The 16,515-nt window shown below is 43.7% G+C and overlaps 1 protein-coding gene across 3 annotated transcripts in view; it reads right to left on the bottom strand.

Annotated features, from left to right (window-relative positions):
• VPS8 (VPS8 subunit of CORVET complex) overlaps positions 1-16,515 on the bottom strand; it is a 216,251-nt gene that overhangs the window by 1,402 nt on the left and 198,334 nt on the right. For all 3 annotated transcript variants that reach the window (XM_076003376.1, XM_076003373.1, XM_076003368.1), the window contains one exon: positions 2,479-2,559. In XM_076003376.1, coding sequence (XP_075859491.1) covers positions 2,479-2,559 — 81 coding nt within the window. The remainder of the gene's footprint in view (positions 1-2,478; positions 2,560-16,515) is intronic.

Genomic DNA, 16,515 nt, shown 5'->3' on the forward strand with positions numbered 1-16,515 from the left:
AGGAGGAGAGAAGGGCAGGAGGAAATGTTAATGCCAGCCCACTGGGAAGCCAGGCTGTGTGGCTCAGAGGGGCCACCCCTCTCACCCAAAGATGCTTTCTGCATCCCTCTGAATCTGAGGGAGTCTAACAGCCTCAGGTAAGAGTGCCGAGTGTCTTTTCAGCACCAGGCACTCTGCCAGATGCTTTATGTGTGTGCTATTTCTAGACCTTCACAACAACCCTCTGGGGTAAAAATCCCTGAGCCCTGAGAAGTAACTCGCCTTAGGTCACCAGCAGTGAGTGGTGACATGAGATGCAAACTCAGGTCTCGTGGCGACTTCCGCTCAGCCGCGCTGCCGACAGTCCTGCCTTCTCTAGAGAGAACTTGCCTGTCGCCTGTGCCCTCACCTGCCCTGCTGCCTGACCGCTGGCAAGGGGTTCTCTCCTCATACAGGCAACGATGGCACAGGCTCATGTGTCCATTTGTCACTTTGGAAAACTCACTGGCCGCAGCTGTGGCAATTGGGGAGACATCTGACGGCCTTTTCGGTTCTAAGTGCCAATTTATCAAAAGTACTCCAGTCCCAGAGACATGCCTATGATCTAAGTTACAATGAAGTAACTCTGACTCTGAATCTCTGACTGCAGGTCCCTTAGCTGGCCAAGGTCATACCTGTGCAGGCTCCCTCAAGCCATCCGGCCAGGGATGACAAGAGACGTCCTTTGCTGTGCCCAAGTCTCACCGTGTGCCATGTCCTTTCTTCTCCCAGCTGCCCATCAGCCTGCAAGCTCTTTGCAAGGGCTGCGAGTACAAGGCCTTGGACAGAGCCGGCGGCAGATGCTAGGCTCAATGCTTTCACATTCCAACACCGTGAGGTGAAAGATCAACCACAGAAATATATATTTTTATTTTCCAAGAAGAGATATTTTTGTGTTCTACTTCTATAACTTTGTGTTCCAGAGATTGATTAGCCCTGAATAAGGGCTCAACAGTTTAGAACAGAAGAACTTCCCTGGAAGGCCCAGAACCCAACTCCTGGGGCAGCGCTTGGCCGAGAAAGGGGTAGAGGTGAAGGCAGGAGGCTGCGGGAGCACGCCTGGGGCCCCTGCAGAAACAGAAGTCTCCTGGAATCCCAGCCTCTGTCCAGACCAGCGCTCAGAGAGGGAACACTATTTTCCCACTGGGCTGCCAAGCAACCTAACAGGTGTTTGCTTAAACAGGGACCGGGAGAAGGGAGCCTTGGCATTTGCACAAGCTCAAGATAAGGCCAGGACCACATTGGACCCAGCTGGAATTCAGGTGTGATCTGGGGGAGGTGGGAGCTCGGATTCCATGCTTCAGGTGGTGGAGACGCAGATGTGTTTTAAGCAAGGAGTAGCACGACACATTGGGTTTGGAAAGCAAACCCAAGCAGCAGCATGGGGAAGGGGCAGAGGATTTCTAACCCATCAGAACCTGCAGTGTCCTCTGTGAATGACAAAGAGGCCTGACCCAGGGCAGTGGCAGTTTAGAGGGAAAGGGAGGAGTGAAGAAGATGCCGACAGGGTCTCCCCATGAGTAGAGGGAAGGGAGAGGTGAGGCTGAGTTGGGGATACAGGCAGGTCTCTGCTCTGGGGGACTGGATGAGAAAAGGTGCCATTCCTGAGGAAGGCCAAGAAAGCTGAAGAGTACATGTCTGAAGTGCCTAGGGGACACCCAGACGGATGTTATGGCAGTGACTGCTATACTGTACTCTTCTACAATTATGGGATACCAAGAGATTTTGCTCATGACCTCTTGGAATAAAGACCAATGTTCCCAGTCTCCATTGTGGTTAGGTGTGGTCCTGGGTCAAAGTTCCAGACAATGGAGGTAAGTGAAAGTAGCGTGTACAACTTCTAGGCATGGTCCTTAAAGAGCTTATTTTCTTCTTCCTTTTTCTCCCTCTTGCTAACTGGAATACAGATGTGATGGTTAGAGCTAGAGCAATCACATTGGACCATACAAGCATGAGCCACATGCTAAGGGTGGCAGAACCACAAGATAGAAGAGATCTGGAGGGAGGTGCATGGACATGCCCTGGCCACCTGCATTTACACATCCACCTTGTTTAAGCCACTATTGATTTGCATTTGTCTTTCATGGCCCAAACCAAGTCCACCAATGCAGACGTCCAGGAGGGCCTGGGGCTGAGGATAGATTCGGTAGTCATCCATATTAAAAGGCCTCCTGGATGAGGGACTAGGCTTCTGTCTGTTCTCTGTGGAGGCAGGTCTAACACAGCCCTTCTGTGTCCTCACAGCCCATGGAGGTGAGGGACAGACATCGTCCCACTTCCTCCGCCCCGTGCCAAGCTCTGTTTCCTGGGCCTGGGCTGGTCGGCTGCACGGCCATAACAGGGACGCGGGGCACCTTCCGGGCTAAGCAGGAGTCTAGAGGGAGGATTTGAGGATACTGCCTTTCCAAACAGTAAATTATAAACAGGGAAATAAAAATTTAAACACCACTCAAACGTTACCCTGGAACTTCCTCGGTAGAGACGGCAAAGCTGATCAAATGCTTGGATTTGCTGTGGATCCAGAACAGGTTCTGAGGCTGCCTGAGAAATCAAAAACAGTAAGATTAATGACACCATGTCGCCGGGTCCATGGCAGTCTCTGGACTTGCCCCACGCTTGTGATGGAGTAGGATGCGCTGCTTCCCTCCTTCTCCTGAATCCATGCCAGCAGCAGGGAGTGAAAGAGACTGAGCATACACTAGACATGGGCATGTCCCTCTACACTCCTTCCTGGTGCTGCCCTAGGTCGACCTATCTATGGTCCCTTCCCCAATGTGATGTCTAAATTTCCCATTCCTTTTTTTTTTTTTTTTTAATTTCCCATTCTTAAGAGCTTTCTTGAGGGCTTTTTGATTTCTCTTTGCCATTACCATGCAGAGCACTTTAGTTCCATCTAGCCCTGCATTCCCATATCCATCACTTCATATGGCCAGGATACCCCTTTGCTCCCCATATAGCAGGGGATGCTTTATAAACAAAATATCACGTCCCTTCTCTGTGTCATTATAAAGCTGGTAGCCCCTATGGGGTTGCAAGATTAGTCTTCTGATTTTTGGAAGAGTTGGGAAGTCTAACTTGCTCTTGTTTTGCTAGACTAGCAGTCTTGTTTTGTTCCACCTGTTACTGTGGTGGAAATGCTGACACTGCGACAGTGGATCTGACCCAATTCATACCTGGAGAGAGGAAATGGGATGCTGAAGGACACAGACAGAGGCTTTGGAGTCAGAGGTGAATCTGACTACTAGTTCTGCCATTAGCCTGCTGTGTGACTTCAGGCAAGTCACTTCATTTCTCTGAGCTTCAACTGCCTCACCTGGGAGAGGGGGTAATGCTTACCTTATGAAGTTACTGAAAAGATGAGATATTAATATCTATTTAAAGTATCTTTAGCCTGCCTGGCACCAGGCAAGGGCTCAGTATATGCTAGCTTTTATTTCTCCAATTTAGAGATACTAATTTAGTTAAAACCTGGTTTCAGAAGTGTTATGTCCATGTATAAGACTAGTAAAAAGATGTCTTTCTTTGCCCTGTATTATGAACTCTCTTGGCATGCACAAAGAGGATTGCCGAATACAGTCCCCACGTATGTGACAAGGGTTTCGGTGACGAAGGATCTGGCTGTGGACACGCACACTCGTCTACCTGGGCTGGGTGAGGCCTGTGGGTTGAGGGCGTATAAGAGGGGGTCTGAAGACTGGTGCTGGGTACAGGCAAGTCCTTGCAGGAGTGGCCACCAGAACTGTGATGAAAACCAATGTCTGTGATGGGATGTGGAAGAAATTCAGTAGTAGAGTGACAGAGTAGATGCACAGAAGAGACACAGGGCAAATAACATCACTAATAACAGTTCTACAGATTCAACATTACTATGTGCTAAGTGTTTGCCAAGGGTCTCACTAAATCTTCAAAACCACTCCATGAGAAAGACGTTGTTCTGTCCACTATTTCCCAAGATGAGTGTGCAGGGGTGGCACTGAGCCCTGGGACTGCCACGATCTTGTTCCTCCTCTAGGCCCTTAAACTCCTTGGAGATGCCAAGCAAGAGAGGGGGCTTTCTGACAATGACATCCTTCCGAAACTGAAAAATGTGGTTATTCCATGGGTGTGAAATAACTGAAGATAACAGGTTCTTTCGTATAACAGAAGCCATCACCCTGGGGACCCAGAGATTGACCTCAGGAGTAACTGCTGGGGCTGCCCTGGAGCCCTCTGGAGGCGAAGTCACTGCAGGACAGAGACAGCCCATCCCTGGCCCGAGCCACGCATGCCTCTGTGGGAAGGTGCCTGCAGACGAGTCATCTGAGGTGAAAGGAGAGAGCTATTTGCAGGTGCACCTAGTAGAGGCTCACCTGCCTAAAAATCCTTCCTGGAATAAGAGTATTTTTAAACTGGAAGCATTCAGGGGATGACTCATACAGCACCAAGGTAAGGATTTCCATCCTCATCTTCACGGTTCTATGGGCTGGAAAGCTGAGGCGGGGGCAACAGTGCAGGGAAAGGCTGCGAGTCCCAGAAGGCCCAGCGAGCCGGCCTAGGCCGGGCCTGCGCAGGCTTCGGACACGCTCACTGACTCCTGCCTGTCACCGTTGTGCCCCATGAACTGGGATTCAGTTCTGTGGTTCAACAGACATTTCTGGAGCCCCCACTGTATCAGGCCTTGGAGTGCAAAGATGAATAAGCCAAGAGGAGTTTAATGTCTCGCAGATTCTGGGGCATTAAAACCCCACAAAAAGATTTGACCATCTCCAGTATTGATAACCAAACTTAAGAGATTACTGAGGAGTAATAACGACATACTGCACACTTGTCAGGGCACACCCTTGTTTGAAATATGCTCTCACATTATCTACATTAACCATCAAAATGTCCCCGAAATTACAACATTTTGGGGTGCAATCATCCTCTTCCACATGACAAGACACAAAGCCTCTGCTCTGGCCCCCTCTCTAGGACACCTGCGCAGAGTGCTGGTCTCCATGATACACGGTTTGCGTGAACCTTGTTCTAATGTGGCTAAAGAAATGGAAAGAAAGGAATCGAAGCACAGTGCACAGGCAAAACGGTAGAGAAAGAGGTGGGGGAATGTTGCAGGAGGATGAAGTGGGGAGAGTGAAAGGGAAAGCTTCATGAGAATGAGAGCTCCCTAAGGCCAGCGCCCTGTCTGTCTTGCTCACCAGTGCCCAGAGCTGTTCCTGGCACGGAGCAGTCATAGGATCATTATCTGCTGATTGAATGGGTGAAGGGATGGGGATGGCAAGAGAACAGATTTTCCTCTTACTGCTTCCCTGGAGTTCGGAAACCCTCTGCAATGCAGGGGGAGCACAGGGCGGGGCTTCTGACAGAGCCGGGCTCAGTCCAGATTCTGCTCACGACTGGCGAGTGGCTCTGGGCAAGTGATTTAGCCTCTCTTAGTCTCGGTTTCTTTATCTGTAAAATTCTATTTTGCAGAATTGTTGTGAGAATTAGAGATAATGTATAGGCCTGCCGCATTTGATGTTTAGAAAATGGCCATGACTACTGCAAATTGTGTTGTTTGTACTCCCCGAGAGAAATGTCCGGTAGAAAGAACAGTGGGCTGAGAATCAGGAGACTTGAGCTCTAACCCTGTCACCAGCTCCCTGTATAACCTGAGCAGGTCACACCTCTGCTCTGGGTCTATGTTTCAATTTATTAAAGGGTAATGCCATCTTGGGCAACACTCCACCATCTGGAAAAGATGCAGGCACTATAAGATAACAGGCATTTAGGGCACTAAGTTTCAAGTAAAATAGTAATGTTTACTGAAGCTAATCATGGCTTTTATTGCATAATCAGAAGCAAACTAAGGCAATCAAGTAGAGGCAATGTCACAAAGACTCACTATAGCCCTGAAGAGAAATAATAGTTGCAGTCTACAGACGGCGTGCAGAGAAATTCATTTGCCAAATCAGTGTCACACAAAAAGTAATGGGGGAGCAACAACATTTGAACACAATCTCAGTCCAAATCCATAAACATAAAACATCCTTCTCACAACACCCAGAGTATCTAACCCCCAGCACAGAATTGATTAGGAGTGATTTTCCAATTGGAAGAGAATGAAAAATGCATTTGATGCTATCTGCTAGAGCAAATTTCTTTCTTCCTTATAATGAAGTCCAGTGATAAGAGCTAAAAATTAAACTGTAGCTGAACATTAGAGGAAGAAACAGTGACAGCCCTGGAAATGACCTTGTAACACTCAGCACTGAAGTAAATCCGGTGGAAAATGAGGTCCTGATGATCTGCAAGAGCCCCAGGGAGAGGGACGCTGGGCGAACATAGCACGCCAGCACATTTCAAAGCTCAGTGACTCACAGATGTGGTGGAAGTGAGAGCTGTAATTACATCCGCTGGAAGGAAGAAAGCAAACCTAGGCTTTCAGGATCCACAGACCTCTTACCCAAAGCATCAAGTTTCAACATAGGAAGACAGCCAGGATCCACTGCCACCCTGAAGGCTGGATTCCCCATAAGAGGGACAAAAATAATATAAGGGATGCTGGATATGAAGCCTTCCAAATCACAAACGAACCCATGGACAGTCTCATTCTTGGTTATTCTCTGCAGTAACTAAGGTCCTGAAATCAAAACCCCAACATTTGCTTTCCTAATTGTCTTCTCACTGAACACATGCGAAGGTCAAACCTCACTTGTGAGAGACACAGGACACTTGGTGTAATTCTGCAACGTGACCATCTGCCTTTTCCGTTTCTCAGGGGCTTTCTGCAGGCACTTGTGTGGTTTGCTGGGGGCAAGGGGGGCGAGGTGGAGTAGGATGAGTGGCACGAGCAGCACATCTCACGTCCCTGCCTGCCTGCCCGCGCCCTCACTGTCAAATCTCTTCCTGTGTCTGTTCCAGGTCTCAACCGGACTTCTGCCACCACCTAAGCTGTTTTATACTAGAAGTCCTTAATGTTTAAAGGTTTTGCCTAAAATGAAACTTTGGCTTCAGAGATAAGAGCAAAGCCACGCCTCCTTCCCCTGTGCAAATGGAAAATACTGTTTCTAAAATTCTCCCCAACAACACGGTTTGCTTTCAGACTGAACCTGACCGTGACCCCGCATACTCTCTCATTTCCCAACACCTATCTCCAAACTCTCAATGGGTCATAGCTCATAATGAGCTAGAGGGTGAAATAATAAAATAGGCAGATGAGTTGCTAAGCTGCCCAGAGAAAGGAGGAAAAATCTGGCAGAACGTCTCTGAAGGAGAGTCACTTAGATACTTAATCAGAGCTCTAGAATGACCGGAGCTAAAGGGAGTGAGTGCTTGAGGCTAGAGATTGAGGCTGTGAAAGGCTAAGTGAAAAATATCTGTAAAAGCCCAAGACCTTCAATGGCACAATTACAAAGAAACAGCACAGTGACCCTTTGGACAGCGGCAGGGGGGAAATGCTGGCTTAAGTCTTCTAGGACACGAAAAGGAGGCTTCACCGCCGCCACCACCACAGCTCACTTGATTGGGCACGTGACTGTGTGCCAGCTACCACTGCAAGCACTTTACATGTGTCACCTCATTTAATCATCTCAAGGTCCCTAGGAGGAAGGTGTTTTTGTTATCATTATTTCACAGCTGAAGAAACTAACATTCCGGGGTCCAGTGATGTGCCGAAGGTCCAGTTCCAGAGATTTCTTTCACCTGCCATGCTGTCAGTATCAGTCTGGAAGAAGCCTGACAGAAAGTCATGTTCAAGGGACCCAAAAGGTTGTGTCAGGAGCAGAGTAGGACTCACCTGGGTCAAATGCCTAAATCATGCTCTTGTAACACTGGTGGCCTCTGACCTCCTTCTGGGGGTCCTTCATCATTTGGCTTTCTTTAAGTTCAAAGGCATCCCATCAGGCCTCTAAGCTATAAACAAAAGGCCCAGGAAAGAAAGCGAGCAGCTGATGGAAATAACTACAGCTGTTAGTGTTCTGTTCAAAACTGACTCTGGAAGGCTGGGCCAGAGCCCAGTGTTAAGAACTAAGCTCAGTTCTGAGTGAGACACCTCACATCCGACGTAAAGACAGCTTTGTGTACACACTAGGTGCACACAAATGCCTTCTGCCATCACAGAAAAAACTCTGAACTTGGCTCCGACACTAATTAGCCACACTAATTCGTTGTGTAGATATCCCTGATGTCAGCTGTCTCATCTATAAAAGGGAGAAAATATCTGTGCAGCCTAACTCACAAGGCTCTTGTGAGGGAAGGGGGATGGGAAGGGGAGTGGTGACAACACATTTCCTATTGTCCATTTGTCTCTGGCCTTATGCTACTTTTGAGTTTAACACGTACATTAGCTCAATGAGGCACAATGTATTGTCTGCAATTTACATGTGAGGAAACTGAGGTACAGACATGTTAAAATATAGTTTGTAAGAGACAGTGTGGCTCTTGATAACAGGTCTGACTCTAGAGCCCACTACACCATGTTTGTGACAAACATAAGGTGCTATAAATGTGCCAGGTACTGTGGGCTTCCCACGGACAAGCTGAGCTGCCTTGTCTGTTGGGAGGCTGATGCTGCGTCTGCGTGAACATCCTACCAGGATCCTCTGTGCTGCCATCCAGACAGCTAGCACCACACAAAAGATGTGTCATTACATAAGGGAACACAAGTATTTTTCTTGTTAGGTTTTGTCCATCCATGTTGTGCCCTTGCAAAAAGAAATGTCCCCATATTGATTTAAAGTCACTGAAACCCATATACTGTACCTGCACGTGGTTGGCTACTCCAACGTGCTTTGAAAGGCAATGTGGGGAAAATCTTTGGTGGCAAAAGCTGACAATCTCATTATGCCTAGAAGAATGAATTTTAAAAAATAAAAATAAAAACTGCAGAATGTAGTCTGAATTTTTACATAACTAGTGTAGTTCCTTGGTCAAATTCATTAAAACCCTCCTATTCTCTTGACAGGGATTATTATTATTAGAAAAGGTTGGTATCTTAGTGTAATTGCTTCCCAGGCATGGGAAGCTCAAACGCCCAAACAGATTAAAAAATAATTGCTTTATGTTGCTCCCGCAATGTAATGGAGGCAATTATCCAGAGATGTCAGGACAGAGATTAGGACGGCTGTAAACAGAAATGAAAATGACAGCACTGGGACATGAGACGGACGGCAGTGAGGCTGGGCCCCTCAGTCTCGTTCCTTCCTGGGGGCACTCTCCCATGCAAACTTGAGTCTTGCTTTGCCGCATGGTATACTGTGGCCATTCCGTGGTTGCTTTTTTTTTTTTGTCAGGAAAGGAAGATACAAAAAAAAAAAAAAAAAAAAAAAAAAGAACCCAGAAAGATTTATTTTTATGGGAAGCAGAGTTACAAAGAAAGCTTCTTAGTAGGATGGCATCTTTCTTTTGCTTGTTAGAAACCTCCCTTTGTTTTATCACAGGCCAAGCGTTTGGCCTTATTTAAAAAAAAAATGAAAACAGGAAAAGCATTCATTTCACATATGTAATTAAGGCTTGCCGTCTTTCGATTATCTAACTCACTGTTGCTTGCTTAAGAAGAAAGTCAAACAACTATCTTGACTGATACTGCTGAGGGGCAGGGTCCTTAATGATTTTTCAGTCAAAGCCACGATTGCTGAAATATTTTCAGCTCTCGTATTCCCGCCCATCTTAAGTAGATAGATAGACCTAAAAATGATAACCTCATAAAAAGAGGAACACAGAATCCACTAGAAGAGCAGGTTTAACCCTGAAGTTAGCAAAACCCAATATAAGTTAACAATGTAATTACAAACCAAAGGAAAAAGAATACTGATGCTTATGGTTGTACTGTAGTTAATTTAGACAGCAATTTGCTATCTGAAAGAAAGAAAAACTTTCAGACCATTTCTCTCTGTAGGACTTGGTTGTTATAAGGAAGAGGCAGGAAGTAAAGTGAAGTGAGAAATGTAAACAGAGTGAAATAAATATATTAAACAATTATTTATTATACCCAAAAAGAGCCCACAAAACTAGAGCCTTCCAAGTATTTGCCATGATAAAATGATAGCAGTGGACTAAACTAGCTCTCCCACCCTACGTAGATATAATATTGGACAAAATCCTAAGTAGATATAACATCGGACAAAATATATATAGTATTTGCCATGATAAAATGATAGCAGTGGACTAAACTAGCTCTCCTACCCTAAGTAGATACAAGACTGGACAAATTCCTAAGTAGATATAATACTGGACAAAATACATACAGTATTTGCCATGATAAAATGATAGCAGTGGACTAAACTAGTTCTCACACCCTAAGTAGATATAACATTGGAAAAAATCCTAAGTAGATATAATATTGGACAAAGTCCTAAGTAGATATAATATTGGACAAAGACAGAGCAGGTCTATGATCCTTGAAAGTAGGGGAATACACAAAGTCCCCGGATTTCCCTGGAATTCTGGAAGTACTCTCTGGACTGTGGAACATGGAGAGCCTGGAAGTCTTTCTAAACTGAGGAATTAGAGATTAGGAGTTTGGGGCTGGGCAGGGGGTAGCATTTGAAGAGGAGGAAGCTGAGTTGGGAGGAGCTCTAGGACTCTCTTTAGGGGCCCTCTTCAGTTTCTGGCCTTAAGCTGCACATACGCAGGCAAGACTCAGGCCTGGCAGAGAACAGCAACTGCAAGCTGTGAGACAGACAGATTCTGGAGGTTGCAAAGTGCTGGAAGACCTGGGAGGAACAGCAGTGATGGTAAAAAGACCTTCACAAACAGCCTGGTATCCAATGAGACCCCAAAAAAGCCAGGTGCTGGAAACAAAGATATTCTGGATCTCCCCTAACAAAACTTAAAAATAAGCCTCAAAAATATGTAGCTGATTTAGCAGTAATTAATAGCCTGCCTGCCAGAACAAACCCCAAAAGTCTCTAAAGGAAGACAACAAAATCCAGATGCTCAACAATATAGAGTGGGGCCTCTCCTTTAAGGATATGCTATATCTGGAATAATATCTACCATCAGTAGATATTTCACTACAAAGCCAGGGAGCTTAGCCAGGTGTGGTGGCACATGCTTGTAATCTCAGCTACTTGGGAGGCTGAGGTGTGAAGATCATTTGAGCCCTGGAGTTCGACACCAGACTGGGTGACACAGCAAGACCCTGTCTCATTGATTGATTGATTGATTCATTCATTCATAAATAAATAAATAAGAAAACCAGGGAGCTAAAACTTACTCATTCCATAATAGAAGAATCAATATAAATCATAACTGGAGTGCCCCTACGATATTTGTAGAAAACAACAAAACACAAAAGTCCCAAGGCATTGACTTTTGTCAGACAGAACAGACTGTACCAAGCACCAGTCCACATTTCATGCTCATCTTCTCTTCTTTTCCTTCCACTTTAGCCAAAGGAGTTTCTCACTGTTTCCTGCACAAACCCAATCCAATGTCCTGATACTATGTGAAATAGTGTGAGCTTTCGGGGGCAGAACAATAATTGATTTGGGACAATGGGCCAGACAGAAGGACATACTCTGCAGTAGCAGCACATCAGCCACCCGAGAACACCACACACATTAGAGCAGCTCAAACTCTGCAAAGCTCTCTTTGGATTCCATGACCTTTACAAATAGGTGATAATTCAGCACACTGCAATTAAGAATGGCCTACTGAGTTGTTTCAATGCACAATAACAGGCTGCTAGTGGCTCTGTCACATACACACTGAAGAGAAAAAAGATAACTGCCATGTATTGTGGGAAGTGTCTAAAAGCTCTGTCAGGAAACATTGCTGGAGAAGAAAAGCTCATTTGTAAGCTTGATGAATAGTCTCAACTGTAGGGTCCAAATTCCAAGAAGATGGTAGTCACAATGGCACTACTTGTTTTGATAAGGGAGCTCACTACCACATGATGAGAGGGTGTAGGATTGTATAAAGAGCCACCATGGGCAACAAGCTGGTCTCACACACAGCCCCACTATGAGAGACTCATAGGATAATCTGAACAAAAACAGTCAACTGCTTATGAAGAGGTGTCATATTAAGAAGCAGAAAAATCACACCCATTAGCTTTCAATTGTCTTAGTTTGGTGAGTAATCAATGATGCTACCTAAGTCATTGATGATGAGCTACAAGGCTCAATCCTTGGCTTTGTTCTATACAAATATTTTATCCATGACTTGGATAAAGATAAAAGAGGGCAATGCATGGGACAAAAAACCATGATTCTCAAATGTCATAAACTGAAACAACATAAGGGAAGTCTTGCACTTGGCTCCAGAAACCAAGAGAATGTACATCAGCAGCATGTGTGAACAGAATCAGGAGTTTAATATCAATATGTTCATTGTGAATCAACCATGCAAAATGGCTGCTAAAAAAGTTAATATGATTTTGTTCTATTTATAGAAACAGAATCTAGAATAAGGAAGGTTATGATCTCATGTTGTTCTAAAATGACCTCACCTGAAGTACAATGGTAGTAATCAAAGAGAGGTGGTGTGACAGGGATTTTCAGCACACAGCCCGTGAGTAGCTGGGATGGAGAAGATGGGGGTAGAGAAGATGGGGGACCTGTGAATGTTCTGCCTAGATGAGAGATACCAGGACTGGGATTCATGATTTCAACTACATGAAGGACTGGAAAGGCTGCTCTATAAAGGAGGTATTAAACATCTTTCTGGTAGCTTCTAGATGAAAGACAGGATCAATGGGTAGAGACGTGTCACCACCATAAGGAAGAACTATCTTAAAGCTTCCAAACATGGAACATCTTGCCTCAGGAGATAGTTTATTAGGCACATGCAGGATACTGCTTGTTAAAAATGGACAAGAGGCTGACTTCCAGTATGACAGCAATGAGGAGCTCTGCTATGGTTGGGATGTTGTCCTCTCCAAATCTCATGTTGAAATGTGATCCCAATGTTGGAGGCAAGGCCTAATGGGAGGTGTTTGGGTCAAGGGACTGGATCATTCATGACTAGATTAATGGCCTCCTTTGGGTAGAGGGTACGTTCTTACTCTATTAGTTCCTATGACAGCAGAGACTAATTGTTGTTAAAAAAAGCTTAGTACCTCCCTCCCCTCTTTTTTGCTTCTTCTCTTGCCATATGATCTCCGCACATGCTAGCTCCCCTTTGCCTTCTGCAATGAGCGGAAGCAGCCTAAAACCTCACCAGAAGCAGATGCTGATGACATGCTTTGTGTACAGCCTGCAAAACCATGAGCCAAATAAACCTCTTTTCTATATAAAATTTTCATCCTCAGGTATTCCTTTATAGCAACACAAACAGACTAAGACAAGCTCCAAATGAAAACTGGTAAATACTATTAAAAAAAAAAACCCAAGCATTTAAAGATTCTGGAAATGGTCTTAAGGACAAACAGCAAATGAAGAAACTATCCAAAAAATCTATGAAAATTTGGTAAGAAAGGTGAGTGTCTATGGTGTTTGAACCAAGACTGCTCCTTTCTCCACCATATCAACTCCACTCCAGACTGCTGAAGCCCCAAAACAGTAGTCTCCCTCTTTCCCATGATCCCATTTGGAGGGTTTTCTCCCAAGTAGGAGCAGAACTTCAGCATTTCTCCTCCTACCTTTAGCTATGTGTTACTGAGGCCAAGTCCTAGATGAGTGCAGTCAAGAAGTGATGGGGGCTCCCTTCTTCTGGCAGCCTCCACTCATGGAATGAAAGCTCTACTTTGGGGGCTATGTGCTGAAAATCCCAGGCCTCTGGTCACTCTGCCCCTGGCTATGGGGCAATGGTTCCACACCAGGAGAGGCAGGCCAAGAGGACCTCAGGCTGCTGTTCCTACCCTCTTCCAACAGCATTCAGCTCCTAGAGTGTGGGGGGTACAATCGGTCCCTATCTCCAGCTCAAGAGCCTTGGCTCAGAGATTTTTCCTTGAGAGAGAAGCCAGACATAAGATAAATAGCTCCTAATCTCTTCCCAAAGGAACTTACTTTATTTACAACTGAGCCTGGAGAAGTTCAAAACCTAAATGTGTTCTTAAGAACAGTGGAGGTAGTGGTGAAAGGCAGCTGAGAGAAGATTCATAGACTTAATGAAGGCACAACCTAGCTAGGGGTGGGGAACCTGCTTAAGTAGCCTTAAGGCTACCCCTTAAGGCAGCAGGTTTCCCATGCCTGACAGACTGCAGGCTTCTGCTTTGCAGAAGAGAACTGAGGAAAAAGACAACTGGGAGGAATCCTCATGAGGGCAGAAGAAATATCAAAAAACAGATGTAAGAAACTATTATGTAAAAGGAACCACAACTTGACTGGATTGGTTTATAGAGCAATTTCTGCTTTATAGCACTGATGGGAACAATAGAGCGATCAGCAAAGGCAATTAGTGGAATTCAACAGCTGAGTGTGGTCAGATAAAAACAGAGAGCCAAGCCAAAACCACTGTCATGCCAGGGGGACTGTAGGCATACCTAAGGCTGAATCACCCTGAGGAGCAATATCAGAGGCTTAACAAAATGTGGAGGAAAATAGACTTCACTAAACTCATCCAGCCAGTCACTAAAAATTAAAGAAGCAAATAACAATAAGAAGCCCTGGGGACAGGGGACCAGTACACAAAGTATACATTATATTACCTAATATGTCCAGTTTTTATTAAAAAATTATGAGGCATGAAAAGAAATAGGAAAGTATGACCAAACCCTAAAAAAAAAATCAGGTAGCACAAACTGTCTATAAGACTAACCAGATGTTAGATATAATAGAAAAACAATTCAAAATGGCCATTATAAATATGTTCACAGAACTAAAGGAAAGCATGATTTAAAAAGTAAAGGCAGAGCTGAGTGACAATGAGACCCTGTCTCTAAAATAAAATAAAAGTAGAGGCAGTATAAAGATAATTGTTACATCAACTATAGAGTTTTAATAAAAACATAAAAATTATAAAAAAGAACCAAATGAAAATTCTGGAGTTGAGAACTACAACAACTGAAATAAAAAAATTCACTAGAAAGGCTCAACAGTAGATTTGAACTGGCAAAAGAAAGAATTAGTGAAATTGAAGACAGAGATTATGCAAGCTGAAGAACAGAAAAAAAAAAAAGAATAAAAAGAATGAACCTCAGAGAAATGTAAGGCATCATCAGCACAACATAATGCATAAATGAGTACTGGAAAAGGATAGAGAGAAAAGATAAGAAAAAATATTTGAAGAAATTATGGTAGAAAACATCCTAGATTTATTGAAAAATACACATTCAGGAAACTCAACAAACTCTAAATAAGATAACAAAGAGAGCCACAAATGGATACATTATAATAAAAATGCTGAAAGTCAAAGACAATGTGAATATCTTGAAAGCAGCAAAAGAAAAATGACTAGTCACTTACAAAGAACCTCAATATGGTTAACAGCAAAACAATGGTGGCCAGAAGGCAGTGGGATAACATATTTGAAATGCTCAAAGAAAAAAAAATCCTGTCAACCAAGAATCCTATGTCCAGCAAAGCTATCTTCAAAAATGAAGGTGAAATAAAGACTTTCCCAGATAAACAAAAACTGAGAGAATTTGTTCCTTGCAGTCTTATCTTCTAACAACTACTAATGGAAGTCCTTTAGCATGAAATCAATTGACTACAGAAGATAATTCAAACCCACATAAAAAAAAAATAAGGAGAATTAGAAAAAGTAATTATGTAAATTACATAAAATACAGTATAAATACATATTTCCCTCCTTTCTTCTAATAACTGATTTTAAAAAGCAATTTTATAAAATTTCAATAATGTATATATAATGGAATGTTGGGCCTATAATACATAGAAATGTAATATATGTGTAACATCTTTGCACAAAGAAGATGGGTGGAACTAAGAAAATGACTTCAGATGGTAAAGTAATAATTACAACAATGTATTGTTGGGTTTGTAACAGTAATAGATGTACTATATATAACAATGCCACAAAAAGGGGGGAAAGGAGAATAGAGCTATATAAGAATAATGTTTCTATATATAATTGGAACTAAGCTAGTTTAAATAAGAAGCTGCATCTGAAAAGCTAAGATGCATATGGTAAGCTCTAGCATATCACTAAAAAAAGAAGATAAAAAAACTAACACAAGCACCTAAAAAATGGAAAAATCATTAATTATTAAAGACCTCATCAAAAAAGATACACAGATGGAGAATATGCATATGAAAAGATACTCAATATCCTGTATCATTAGGGTATTGCAAATTTAAAAAGTGAGATACCACTGCACACCTATTAGGATGACTAAAATCCAAAACACTAACACCAAATGCTGGTAAGGTTGGGAAGCAACAGGAACTCTCATCATTGCTGGTGGGAATGCAAGATGATACGCTACTCTGAAAGACAGTTTGTGAATTTCAAAAATCTAAATGTCAGTCTTACCATTCAATCCAGCAATCGTGCTCCTAGGTATTTACACGAATGAGCTGAAACTTATGCCCATTAAAAACCTACACATGGATATTTACTGCAGCTTTATTCACAATTGCCATAGGTGGAGCACAGGGATTTTGGGGGCAGCAAAACATTGATTAGAACCAACAA

The sequence above is a fragment of the Microcebus murinus genome, chromosome 1 (assembly GCF_040939455.1).
Source record: "Microcebus murinus isolate Inina chromosome 1, M.murinus_Inina_mat1.0, whole genome shotgun sequence".
NCBI classification, from domain to species: domain Eukaryota; kingdom Metazoa; phylum Chordata; class Mammalia; order Primates; family Cheirogaleidae; genus Microcebus; species Microcebus murinus.